The following is a 14,521-nucleotide window of genomic DNA, read 5'->3' as shown; positions in this document are numbered from 1 at the left end:
ACAGTTAGACAAACTGAAGGGCATCACCAAATACTCATAGTGACTTATTCTTTACTGTAATGCAGTTTAACCACTGAAGCAGGGCAGCTTCAGGCCTTCTAGAGACAGGGGACGGTTGCTCCTGAAGGGCTATAGCCCACTCAAGCGCATGACAACGCAGTAGAGCAATGATGTAACTTATTGGTGATTTTGCAGAACGGGACTGGGAGGACTGCATCTCCAGGATCAAAGGGCACAGTCCGAGGAAGCCTCTACATGACTCAGGAGGCATAGGTGACTGGGGAGCAGGCTAGAGGTTAGGCTGGGTAGGAGCAGGACTTAGCTGATGCTGGGATGTGATTAAATTGACTATATATCTCCTGGATGGCTTCTGCCAGATGATTAACTGAATTTGCCAATTGTTGTAGCTGTTCCTGCTGGGCTCCTAACATAGCTTTTTGGTTTGTTCTCACCCTGCTAAGATCTTCATTTCCTGCTTTGCTCACATTCTTGGCTCAGTATTGCTGTCATAAAATAGCTGAACACGAATGCAGGCCAGGAGACAGGGAAGGTTGTTGCTTCCAAAGTGGTTTACTTGAGCAAACAATCAAAATAAAGCAAAGCAGCACAAGGGGTTAATCACAAAAACATAGCAAATGAAACAGGATACAAAAGTGCTCTTCTATAATACAGTACATTATATAAATTATATAAATATAATATATTATACAGTAACCACCTCTCCTTGGATCACCACCTTATCGTGGTGGAGGGGTTTGCATGCTTGAATGATCTTAGGAGCTATGTTGTCTGGAGCAAAAGCTCCTGGTAGGGTCTCCCATGGCAAACTGGTCCTAGGTGACAGGTCAGACAAAGTGTGATCCATAATAACCCCTATGAAGACACAAAAACAGGACTTGTGTACCCTGCCCGGAACAGGGTTACCGGGGCCCCACCCTGGAGCCAGGCCTGGGGGAGGGGCTCGCCAGCGAGCGTCTGGTGGCCGGGCATTTACTCATGGTGCCCGGCCGGGCCCAGCCCGAAGGAGTTACATGAGTCCCCCCCTCCCATCGACCCACCACCAATGGGAGGGGCAGTAGTAGGGGTTCGGTGCGTTGTGGATCGGGCAGTGTCCGAAGGCGTGGGCCTTGGCGTTCTGATCCTCGGTTGCTGAAACTGGCTTTTGGAACTTGGAACGTTACCTCACTGGCGGGGAAGGAGCCTGAGTTGGTGCGCGAGGTTGAGAGATACCGGCTAGATATAGTCGGGCTCACCTCAACACACAGCTTGGGCTCTGGGTCCAATCTCCTTGAGAGGGGCTGGACTTTATTCTTTTCTGGAGTTGCCCATGGTGAGAGGCGGCGGGCAGGTGTGGGCTTTCTCATAGCCCCTCGACTCGGTGCCTGTATGTTGGGGTTTTCTCCGGTGGACGAGAGGGTAGCTTCCCTACGCCTTCGGGTTGGGGAACGGGTCCTGACTGTTGTCTGTGCTTATGCACCGAACAGCAGTTCAGAGTACCCAGCCTTCTTAGAGTCCTTGGGAAGGGTGCTTGAAAGTGCTCCTCCTGGAGACTCTATTGTCCTACTGGGGGACTTCAACGCTCACGTGGGCAATGACAGTGAGACCTGGAGGGGTGTGATTGGGAGGAATGGCCTCTCTGATCTGAACCCGAGTGGTGTTCAGTTTTTGGACTTCTGCGCAAACCACAGTTTGTCCATCACGAACACCATGTTTGAACACAAGGATGTCCATAAGTGCACATGGCACCAGGACACCCTAGGCCGCAGTTCAATGATTGACTTTGTAGTCGTGTCATCGGACTTGCGGCCATGTGTTTTGGACACTCGGGTAAAGAGAGGAGCTGAGCTATCAACTGATCACCACCTGGTGGTGAGTTGGATCAGGTGGTGGGGGAAGATGCCGGTCAGACCAGGCAAGCCCAAACGCATAGTGAGGGTTTGCTGGGAACGTCTAGCAGAAGAACCTGTCAGATTGATCTTCAACTCATACCTCCGTCAGAACTTTGACCAGATATCGGGGGAGGTGGGGGACATTGACTCAGAATGGGCCATGTTCCGTTCCTCCATTGCTGAAGCGGCTGACTGTAGCTGTGGCCGTAAGGTAGTTGGTGCCTGTCGGGGCGGTAATCCTCGAACCCGGTGGTGGACACCCCAGGTGAGAGATGCCGTCAAGCTGAAGAAGGAGTCCTACCGGACATGGTTGGCCTGTGGGACACCAGAGGCAGCTGGCAGGTATCGACAGGCCAAGCGATCTGCGGCTTCAGTTGTTGCCAAGGCAAAAACCCGTGTATGGGAGGAGTTTGGTGAGGCCTTGGAAACTGACTTTAAGTCGGCTCCGAAAAGATTCTGGCAAACCGTCAGGCGACTCAGAAGGGGAAAGCAGTGTGCCACTAGCACTGTATATAGTGGAGATGGTGTGCTGCTGACTTCGACTGAAGACGTCATTGGGCGGTGGAAGAAATACTTTGAGGACCTTCTCAATCCCACCGACACGTTCTCCAGTGAGGAGGCTGAGTCTGGGGACATGGGAATAGGCTTGTCCATTACTGAGGCCGAAGTCGCTAAGGTAGTTAAGAAGCTCCTTGGTGGCAAGGCTCCAGGGGTGGATGAGATCCGCCCTGAGTTCCTCAAGGCTCTGGATGTTGTGGGGCTGTCTTGGCTGACACGCCTTTTCAACATTGCGTGGACATCGGGGGCGGTGCCACTGGATTGGCAGACTGGGGTGGTGGTGCCTCTTTTTAAAAAAGGGGACCGGAGGGTGTGTTCCAACTACAGGGGAATCACACTCCTCAGCCTCCCTGGCAAGGTCTATGCAGGGGTACTGGAGAAGAGAGTCCGGCTTATAGTCGAACCTCGGATCCAGGAGGAACAGTGCGGGTTCCGCCCTGGTCGTGGAACACTGGACCAACTCTTCACCCTCTCCAGGATTCTGGAGGGTTCATGGGAGTTTGCCCAACCAGTCCACATGTGCTTTGTGGATCTGGAGAAGGCATTCGACTGTGTTCCCCGGGGTATTCTGTGGGAGGTGCTTCGGGAGTACGGGGTACATGGCTCTTTGCTACGAGCCATTCAGGCCCTGTACAAACAAAGCTGGAGTTTGGTTCGCATAGCCGGCAGTAAGTCAGACTCGTTCCCAGTGAGAGTTGGACTCCGTCAGGGCTGCCCTTTGTCACCGATTCTATTCATAATTTTTATGGATAGAATTTCTAGGCGCAGTCAAGGGATGGAGGGTGTCCGGTTTGGTGACCTCAGGGTCACATCACTGCTGTTTGCAGATGATGTGGTCCTATTGGGGACATCAGGCCGCGAACTTCAGCTTTCGCTGGATCGGTTTGCAGCCGAGTGTGAAGCGGCTGGGATGAGAATCAGTACCTCTAAATCCGAGACCATGGTTCTCAGGCGGAAAAGGGTGGAGAGCCCTCTCTGGGTCGGGGATAGGCTCTTGCCTCAAGTGGAGGAGTTCAAGTATCTCGGGGTCTTGTTCACGAGTGATGGTACAAGGGAGCGGGAGATTGACAGGCGGATTGGTGCTGGGTCAGCAGTGATGCGGGCTCTTTACCGGTCTGTTGTGGTAAAGAAAGAGCTGAGCCATAAGGCAAGGCTCTCGATTTACCGGTCGATCTATGTTCCCACCCTCACCTATGGTCATGAGCTTTGGGTAATGACCGAAAGAATAAGATCGCGAATACAAGCGGCCGAAATGAGTTTCCTCCGCAGGGTGTCTGGACTCTCCCTTAGAGATAGGGTGAGAAGTTCAGTCATCCGGGAGGGACTCGGAGTAGAGCCGCTGCTTCTTCACGTCGAGAGGAGCCAGCTGAGGTGGTTCGGGCATCTGGTTAGGATGCCTCCTGGACGCCTCCCTTGGGAGGTGTCACAGGCGAGTCCACCTGGGAGGAGACCCCGGGGAAGACCCAGGACACGCTGGCGCGACTATATCGCCCAGCTGGCCTGGGAGCGCCTCGGAATCCCCCTTGGAGAGCTGGTGGAAGTGGCTAGGGAAAGGGAGGTCTGGGCTTCATTGCTTAGGATGCTGCCCCCGCGACCCGAACTCCGGACAAGCGGAAGATAATGGATGGATGGATGGATGGATGGATGGATATACAGTAACCAGAAAAAATATAAAATGCAAGGCAAAAATCCCAGACACAACAACCGGCAGGTGGCTTAAAGACAAATTTGTTATTGAGGGCTTAAAAACCCAGCAAGATGAGGCACAGGTGAACCATATATGTAACTAACACAGGGCAGGTTAAGCTTAAGCCATACCTAAAAAGGTCTAGAAGTTATAAAAGCACTGGTGCTTTGGCAGCATCTGCTGTTCAGGTGAGGCATGACAACCTATCCTGACAATTACTGTTAACAGTAACATGACACTCTTATTTTGCAGTTATATTATGTGCCATATAATAGTTTATGACAAAGAAATGTCAGTCTAATATACCAGGGTTCACATGAAGTGTCACCGATGTTTCCACAGTTTTTATAAACCAGTATGACATGCTCAGTCACATCACCTCTAAGTTCAGATTACAAAGTTTGTTTATTATGTCCCTGATCTTGGCTTTCATCTCAAGGAATGGGCTACCAGTCACCCCAAAGACTGAATCCTAAAAATAGTGGCTGTGGTTGAAGGTGATCAAGGAGAATCCACTGATCTACAAAAAGAAGCTCTTCACCAAAAAGCTCGTCTTTGGCTTTGAAGAGCTTGTAAAACAGCCTGTAGAGAACAGAGAAGGTACTGAAGTCCATGTTTGCTTTGGAAGCAAGAGCTTTATGTAATACAGTGATTCCACAGTCCAGTGTTACCCTTTAAATCACCACCTCATTTACTGCTGGTCAAACCTCTGGGTGAAGCACAGCTGTATCAGACGCAGTGATGGTGAAGACGGCGGCTGCTGTACTGTCGGCACTGCTGCTGTGTGTGGGGGGCGCACTAGCGCAGGACTTCATGTCGCCGAACATGAACATTATGGAAGAACTGGGGAAACTGAAGAACATGGAAGAACGACTGAGAACTGTGGAAGAACAACTGAGAACAATGGAGGGGAAAATGCAGAACCAGAACACATTAGTAGAGGAGCTGAAGAAGGAGAATGGAGGTAATTCTTAATGCTAAATCTTTGACAAACTGATCAAATAAGTGTAATTTTTTTGATAATTTGTAAAGCAGTTTTCAAGCTTGGCCTGAAGGGTCGGAGTCATTTTAACAGAGAAGCTTTTTAATGTTCATACTCAGGAAAAACGATGATCAGTACGGGGGATGATTGACTTGCGCGGACACATAATGATTAACCTATGAATCAATGTTTATTTTAACCAGCTCTGAAGACGACGGTGGAAACGATGCAGGCTACACTGGAATCACTGCAGAGCAGTAAACCAGGTGAACCAGAACAAATAATGTCAATAATGTGTAAATCAATCGCGTGGAATCAATGATCCAGTAGTACTTTAGAAGTTGTACGGTACTGTCAGAGTGTGACAGATCAGACTCGGAAACTGAAGAAGGATCCAGGTGCAGGTTTAGTAGTAAAAGGGGCAATCCAAAACTCGTGGTCAAAAGGCATAGAAAACAGGTCAAAAACAGTAAGTCCGTCCGAAAACCAATCATCCAAAACACAGGGGCAAAAGGCAGAGGCAAAACTCCAAAAGTCCAGGCAGAGAGTCAGAAACACAAGACAGCTAGTTAATCCAAAACCACTCAGTATGCAGACACAAGTGAGCTGGCAATACTTCGCACTGTCTGGCTGAAAGGAAGGGGTATTTAAGCAGTGGCTGATTACTGAAATTGGGTACAGGTGGCTTGGTGAGAACAGGGCTAGTACTGTGGGGAGTGAGACCTCTGGTGGCCACACAACGAATCACTGACACAGAGACCCTTTATTTATTTATCTTTTCCAGTCAAAACAGTAATTAAATAAAAGTTTTTGAGTTTTTAGTGAATCACCTTTTCCCATCAATCCAGCTTCCATTCTTCTCAGGAGCCTCACTTTCAGCTCCTCAAAGAAGACACGCCTCCAAAGCTCAGTCTGAGAAGCTGGTTGATGATTTTCTGAACTAATCAAACCCACTCAGTGGTGCTAAGGTCTGGACTCTGGGGCGGTCAGTCCATCTTTCAGCTTCTTTGTTTGATGTGTCCGTCTCCTTTTCTCAGTGAGGTTCCTCTTGATCAGCTACACGTCCTTTCAGACCCACAGCGCTGAGTCGTCTACTCATTTTCAATTTCTTGTCACAATATGTCTATGACTAGCTTTTGATCAGTGAGACTTGGTGACCAATTTTAAACATATAGAATATTAGCATGATAGTAGAATTGTGGCAGCATATTCCAGACTTAATTTAAATTTAAATGCACATTTGATTCGTTTAAATTCAATGAAATATTCACAACTGCTTTTTCAGTTTGAGTGTGCATTATTAAAGAAATAATTCAAATTCAAATGCAAAATGTGTATTGGCATTTATAATGACTTGAAAATTTTAATATGGAAATTGTTTTAATTTTGGGCCTGGGTTCAATTCCCCAGCCGGGCGACCAGGGTTTCTTTCTGTGTGGAGTCTGCATGTTCTCCCTGTGTCTGCATGGGTTTCCTCCCACAGTCCAAAGACATGCAGTCAGGCTGATTGGACATGCTAGGTGTGTCTGTGTCTGTCTGTCTTCCCAGCAATGGACTGGCGACCTGTCCAGGGTGTATCCTGCCTTCCACCCGATAACAGCTGGGATAGGCTCCAGCTCCCCCCCCCCCCGCCCCAGAGGGAGAAGCAGCTTAGAAAATGTGTGTGTGTGTGTTTTAATGTGGAAGTGGCGTTTCACCGACTATGAGAGCTTGTGGCTGCACAAACACCAGTATTAGTGACGTCATGATGGTTTCTGGCAGAGGCTTGCAGGACTGTTGGAGAAACACTGCCCTGCACATTTTACTGCCTTCACTGCTTTAACACACCCACTGCAAACAGTCAGAACTGGACGGCCCATCCTCCAGGAGCAGGGTTCGGAAACACTGCGCAAACCTACAGCGGCCCCTGAGCCTCCTAATTAAGAACATCCATCGCTGGCTGTCCTGTGAGCCTCTGCCTGAGGCTGATCGCGATGTCACTCATGTTGGGGTTTGTGCTCAAATTCAAGCTCAAATTTTAGACTCATCACTTCCCCGTAAAACATGCCAAGACTCCTTCCAACATCCTGCCCACTGTGTTTGATTGACAGGAAGCCTGGATGACAGTGAAAATGCAATTGCATATTTATTTTGCCAGACCCGAAGCGCTACCTCTAGGAAATCAGGAGCAGTTTTTCCGTTTTTTAATGTCCAAGTCATAGGCCATTCACATTACCTGGATGTGGAGGCCCAAATCCGATTTTTTGCCCTAATGTGACTCAGATCCGGTGTTTTCAGGTCTGTGTGGACGCAAATCTGATCTTTTCAAATCTGACCTGAGCCACTTTCATATGTGTTTCTAGATCGGGTACGTATCCGATTCATGGCTGTGTGACCTTAATGTGACGCTTAGATCGGAATTCATGTGCTTTAATCCACTGTGCTGAGCCAGCTTTCAGCGTTACCATGGCAACAGCGCCGAACAGACGTCAAAGCCTGTAAACGGTGGAAAAGCAGCTCATCTCACCTTTTTCTCCTCCGTCTTGCTCTAATAATGAAGCTGAGAGCTGATCAGAGTTAATGATCTTCTCAGCGAAGCTCGTTCTGCTCGTTAGTTTGTGCAGATGATTTGGAATATCTTCAATAAGCTCACGTTTAGTCAAGTTTGGCCAGACAGTTGATTTCCATTAAAGGAAAATTAGTTTTTTCCTTCTCCGTTTTGGAGATGCGAGGTTTTGCTCTGACAGCAGTGATTTGCAGTGTCGTACAGAAGTTGTAAATTACATTTAAATATAGAAACGTGTTCATAGTGACACTTCAGTCTGTTTATGCTAAACACGGCATCTAGACAGTGTTAGGATGGGCACAGGAGTCAGACGAACGTGGATAAGAAGACAAACGAGGTTTAATACAGGAGAACAAGTATCAGGGTCAAAAACAGGTGAGGGTCAAATACCAAAAAGCACCGGCAACCAAAATCCAAGGGGAAGAAAAAATCGTGGTCGATAAACAATCCAAAAAGGTCCAAGTTCAAATACACAAAACCTGCTGGTGAAGGTACAAAATGGGGAGATCAGAAGGCGAAGTCAAAATAACAAAGATACGGTCAGAACACAGAATTCAGAATCACAAAGTGACCGCTCGGTGTGCCCAGGGAGAAACAACACTTCACACTGAATCTAGATGAAGCCCGGGCTTATATACTAACTAACTAGGTCATCATGCACAAGTGTGTTGGGTTAATAATCAGGAGACTGTGAACGCTGGTAGTGACGCATGTGATTGTCCAGAGTCATGTGATCTCCTGAAGCATTGTGGGACATGGAGTCCGATTCAGTCCGAGGTATGACACAGACAGATTTGAGGACTGAATTCTTTAGTGATCAAAAGAATTCAAACAGCTCCTGAGTGGCGAACCATCTAAGCGGTGGTCGTATCATCAGAAGATCAGGAGTTCAGACCCTGGTGACGCTACAGCCATCTGTGGCCGGGAGTCCAAGAAAGCACAATTGGCCTCACTCTCTCTGGGTGGGTAGGATGGCCCCCCGTCTTCCCCCATCACTTATCACGGTTACCGAAAGAGTTCAAACCCTGTAAAGTGGTTTGTAAAATGTCCTTAAACTCTGCTTCTGCCCCAGGCATTAAAAACCCATTGAACATACCACATAGCAATTAGACTGGGAAGCATTATCTTCCACTGCATTGCTCAAACGTTAAACAGCTTTTTCTCCTTTTCCCTTACAGGATCTTCTGACGTTCCCAGCACGGCAGCAATTTTCCGCGGTAATAACGACCACCAAAGCACTCACACTGTTATTGCTGTGAAACGCTGCCACAAGGAAGCATATTATGTTTTTCTGGTTTAGTGGCAGTGGATTGTCCAAACATTGCACCAATATTCATCCTGTGGGGACAAATCAGGGGTCAGTTGGCATCTGCAGGGATTTGTGGGTACGGTTATAACCCTGTGTGGACGGTAAAACCCCTCAGTGTCAGATACAACAGTGCTTAGCAGATTTTAAAACCAGCATGTTCACAGAGTAAGAGGCCTGTTATGTTGGATAATGACTTCATTTCTTAATATATTGACTCACTTTCGCAAACTTTCTTAAAAATGACTTATTTTCTCAAAATACTGACTTACTAATTTGGAATAATGATTTGTATCACCTTACTGTCACTCTTGCAGAAGACAAGGTGAGATCGCTTAACTAAACACACTAAAACACACTTAACTAAAAACAGTCCAGGTAAACAGCAACAATCAGGACAATGCAGAAATCCAAAAGTCAGAAAAACGATAAACATTTAATAAGGTCAAATATGAAAGAGCACAAAGAGAGAATGCTGGGAAACCAGCTAGACTTTGCAAACAGAGACAACAAACTGAGCAGATTTTAAAGGAGATTGATGGTGAAAAGCAGGTGGATCCAGTGATCGATAGGCCGGGAACGTCGAACGCGGGAGAGCGGGAGGGGTAGACTCATGTTGATATGACTTATTTTCTCCAAAAACTAACAAAGCAAGTTTAAAAAATTGACGTATTAACACAAAATATGGATGTACAATGACTTGCTATATCAAAATAATGACTTTAGATCTCATAATACTGAGTTAAGACTTAGAAGACAACATTTTTGAAGAAATCAGAAGTGCTAAGTCAATATAGTACATAAGTTATTCCGAAGGCCGTAGTCTTTATTTTGTGGGACTAATCCAATATTTTGTCATACTTCTGCCATGAAAAAGAACAACAACAACAAGAACAAAAACAGAAAAATCCTGTGACTTTCTTCAGTCTGGCAGGACTGGGCTTCCATAGTTTTTCCACAGTGACCTACAAACTTCAGACGTATTTAGTTGCATCACTGCTGGACACAAAGTTGGACACACAACTATATGTTGAGGGTGTCCTGCAACTGGTTGAATGTCACACGAGCTGTTTAGGACTTTAACCAGCGTTCCTTTCTCTGAACTATTATGATAAATTGGTATTTATATTTACAGCAAATTTCTCCACCTAATAATCCTGTAATCTCATCTTCACTAAACACTAATGTCTGTTATGTTCAGTCAGGCATTGTGGAGATTTACCCATTATTGAACACGGAGATGTTACGAAGGCTCCAGATGGGCTGGCATTAACAGTGAGGTGCGCTTATCTTTACAAACTTGACGGACCAGCAGAAGTAAAGTGTGTTGACAGGAAATGGACACAGCTGCCTGCTTGTAAAGGTCAGTTTCACTTATAGCTCAACACGAAAGTTGAAAGTGTAAATTCATTAATTCAGCTAATCTGCAGATGATTGACCTCTATTCTCTGTTTCCTCAGCTCCATGTAAACTGGATCAGTCAAAGTTTTATTTTTCTCAAAGAGAGTACATGCTGCACGGAGAAGAGGAAGGGCTTTTTTGTACTGCCTTTTCCAGAGTACAGGTCAAATGTGAGAACGGAAAAGCGCTCTATAGAGGATGTGAGTGTCCTTCATGTCCGTCCTGCCCATAAACACCCTGCTTTTATCTGAGTTACTGCGAGTCACAGCTCAGTTACTATGAAATTCTTAATTACTGGGAAGGGAAAAAAGAGCAACTAGCTTGTAAGTTTCATAACTACAATAAAGAATATATATAAATAAAATGTGGTTTATATCTCGCTGTTGTCGGAACAAAACCTTGTATCTCCATTTTTGTCAATTTTGAGTTTTTGACATGATATGAAAATGCATGTTGCCCTTTATATTGTGTGTAAATTACATGAAGGATGGACCAAAAGAAATGGAACAAAATGACTTCTGGTTCCATTGACTTACATTGAAAGTAATGTGTGTTTTTTCCTTCTCCTGTAAAGTTACCGTTTTGGAGATACAAGGTTTTGTTCCGACAGCAGTGATGCAAAAAAAAAGCAGAAAGAGAAAAAATAAAATAAGATAAAATAACTTAAATACTATACAAATTTATAGACAAAAAGACGACTGCACATGACCTATCAAACTTGAATTTTTCCAGTTATAAACTGCACTGGCCCATTGAAATGAACTGTTAATTGCACAGTATGACACTGGACCATAACCCGATTAGTCACGTTTGTATTAATCAGATCAGTCACATGTTTGTGTTTAACAGAGCTGTGGCCCTGTTGTAAAAACTGTCTTTTCGTCTGTTTGTCCTTGTTTTCATTTGTCTGTAACGTCTGCCAGATGGCATCAGTTCAAACACTCGGTATCCTGGGTGTGTGCTGTTGTTTTTAATTCCGTCTGCCCTTCTGAGACAGCAGTTGCTGTAGAGTTCCTTAAGGGATGGTAGGGGATGTCCAATGATTTTTGGGCGGTGTTGATGACCCTTTGTAAGTCCTTTTTGTGTGACATGGAGAACCACACAGAGATACAATAAGTCACCACACTCTCCACGGAGCAGCGGTAGAAAACAGTCAGCAATTCCTTCTTAAGATTGAGCATCCTGAGGATCCTTAGGAAGAGGAGACGTTGCTGTGCCCTTTTCATGACCGCTGAGGTGTTGGAACTCCATTGGAGGTCTGCATCCATATGCATCCCAAGGAACTTGAAACTGGATACCCTCTCCACACACTGCCCATTTATCCAGATTGGCTGCAAATTGGACTTCCTCCTCCTGAAGTCTACAATGAGTTCTTTACTTTTGCAGGTGTTGATGACTAAGTTGTTGTCTGAACACCAATGCACCATCCTTTGGACCTCCTCCTGGTATGCTCCTGATTTTTGTTGGGAGTGACAAGGACGGACAAGATTAGAAATGAGCAGATCAGAGGGACAGTGAAGGTGGAGCAGTTTGGAGATAAAGCCAGAGAGGCCAGGTTGAGATGGTTTGGACATGTGTTGAGGAGGAATAGTGGATATATTGGTAAAGAATGTTGGAGATGGAGCTGCCGGGTAGAAGGAGAAGAGGTAGACCTCAGAGAAGGTTTATGGATGTAGTGAAGGTGGACATGGAGATGGTTGGTGTAAAAGTAGAGGAGGCAATGGATAGGGCAAGATGGAGGCAGATGATCCGCTGTGGCGACCCCTAAAGGGAGCAGCCGAAAGAAGAAGAAGAAGAAGAAGAAGAAGAAGAAGGATGGTGTCACCTGCGAACTTAACTGTAATGTTGTCTGGATGGATACTAACACAGTCATACGTGTCCAGGGTATAGAGTAGTGGACCAACTCTAACTCTCTGTATGCGATCTGAGAGGAAGTCTCTAATCCAGCAGCAGATGTTTTCTGAAAGACCAATGTCCAGTAACTTAACTGTCAGTCTTTCCGGGAGTATGGTATTGAAAGCAGAGCTAAAGTCAACAAAGAGCAGCCTGGCATTGCACCCCTACACACACACATATATACACACACTCACCGGCCACTTTATTAAGTACACCTTGCTAGTAAAAGGTTGGACCCTCTTTTGCCTTCAGAACTGCCTTAATTCTTCATGGCAGACTTTCAACAAGGTGTTGGAAACGTTCCTCAGAGATTCTGGTTGGTTACTTGAGTTCCTGTTGCCTTTCTATCATTCATCATCTTTTTCAGACCATTCTCTGTAAACCCTAGAGATGGTTGTGTGTGAAAATCCCAGCAGATCAGCAGTTTCTGAAATACTCAGACCAGCCCGTCTGGCACCAACAACCACACCACGTTCAAAGTCCCTTAAATCCCCTTTCTTCCCCGTTCTGATGCTCGGTCTGCACTTCAGCAAGTTGTCTTGACCACCTCTACATGCCTAAATGCATTGAGTGGCAGCCGTGTGATTGGCTGATTAGCTATTTGTAACAACAAGCAACTGAACCAACTGTACCTAATAAAATGGCCGGTGAGTGTATGTGTATTGTAATGCCAAGCATTGGCTGGGGTGGTGAGAGCCCTGACCTCAACCCCATCAAACACTTTTGAGATGAGCTACAATGACTGTGAGCCAGGCCCTCTCGTGCAACATCGGTGTCTGACCAAATGTTAAAAATAACCACTTTACCCTAAACAGGTCAACGTTACTGAGGGGATAACCCAGGTAGGCGGTCAGTACCTTACTGAAACAGACGCTGACGACTAACCATATAAAACACATTTATTACACACTCCAACCAAGAGGGAACATAAATAGTCTGAGGGCTAAACGGTCCATCTGTGCAGGAGCCGCTCGGAGATTTCTCTGCTTTGCTTTTCAGAAAACTGGACATTTTTCATCTCTGAGGGATTTTATTTGGCTTGTATTTGTGCTGTAGTTGATGACGGTTTCATCTGTTTTCAGGTGGTGATAAAGACTGGGTAAGTATAAACACAACATCTCAGCATTTCAAATGATTCGACCTCGTAAGTTGTGATATGACAGAAGGAGAAATAACTGTATCGGTGAACACGGCTAATAACAGCTCTAAATCATTGTAATAAAGTGTGTAATTAATGATTTTTCGTGTCTTTACAGTGAGATGTGTGTGAACGTCTTCCTGCTGCAGCTTTTACTGAAACACACAAAACTGCAGAGCGACTGGAACGACCTGTAACTGCTTTACCTTTAAGCGTTACTGTAACATTTCTCAGAACATCTGATTAAAAACAGATCCTGAATAAACAACTGTGGTCTCGTCAAAGCATGTTTACCTCATAAGCATCATACTTATCTTAAAAACTAATATAAATGGCTCAATCACTGCGGAGGTTTTAAATATATAACTTGAAATTATTTTCACCAGATCACATGAACCATGTATAAATTCAGTGATAAATCATTCTCAGTTTAGGCTCCTCACTGGGAAACACAGAAAGTTAATGTAGAGGACAATATTGGCTTAGTATTTGCCCTTATTTAACATTATACCATAAATCAACATAATAATAACATGTTTATTAAAACCAAACCCAAGGACAACAAATAGTTACAATAGTAACAAAATACACAACTGACAATAAAAAACACCTCACAACATGCGCATACAAAGTTTCCCGGCTGGCAGGGGGAAACTCTCTACACAGAACAGCAAATGCTACTAGCAGTAAAGCTATGGGTGGAATATTTTTCATAGCAAAAAAAATATTTTCCTTCTATATTTTTGCGTATTTCTCACACTTGATTGTCCAGATAATCAAACTCCTTTTAATATTAGACAAAGATAACAGAAATATGACAACATAAAATGTTTTTACGTGAGCGCGCTGCTGCTCGTTTACAGTGTTCAGCAGGAGAGAGAGCGCTTTGTTTACATTAACGTCTGGCGGTATATACACAGCGGTTACGATCGCTATTGTTAGCTCTCTAGGCATTGAAAAGGGCCAACATCTTACCGACATGTACTCTAGATCTGGGGAGCAGTGTTTGTCTATGATTGTCCCGTTGTTACACCAGTTATCATGCACGTAAATACAGAGCCCCCCACCTCTGCTCTTACCGGAGTTCTCAGTCCTGTCCCAGCGCAGCAGAGTGCGGCC

The 14,521-nt window shown here is 45.4% G+C and overlaps 1 protein-coding gene across 1 annotated transcript; it reads left to right on the top strand.

Annotated features, from left to right (window-relative positions):
• Window positions 1-4,820: 4,820 nt before the first annotated feature.
• LOC108430782 (complement factor H-related protein 2-like) lies at window positions 4,821-13,670 on the top strand. The gene is made up of 7 exons (XM_017703491.2): window positions 4,821-5,098; window positions 5,320-5,382; window positions 8,840-8,878; window positions 10,169-10,330; window positions 10,428-10,568; window positions 13,347-13,363; window positions 13,521-13,670. Exons 1-7 carry the CDS (start codon window positions 4,876-4,878, stop codon window positions 13,521-13,523), a joined length of 648 nt encoding a protein of 215 aa, XP_017558980.1. The 5' UTR covers window positions 4,821-4,875; the 3' UTR covers window positions 13,524-13,670.
• Window positions 13,671-14,521: the final 851 nt, after the last annotated feature.

Source organism: Pygocentrus nattereri, chromosome 2 (assembly GCF_015220715.1).
Source record: "Pygocentrus nattereri isolate fPygNat1 chromosome 2, fPygNat1.pri, whole genome shotgun sequence".
NCBI classification, from domain to species: Eukaryota; Metazoa; Chordata; class Actinopteri; order Characiformes; family Serrasalmidae; genus Pygocentrus; species Pygocentrus nattereri.
This window is presented reverse-complemented; position numbering and strand designations above follow the sequence as displayed.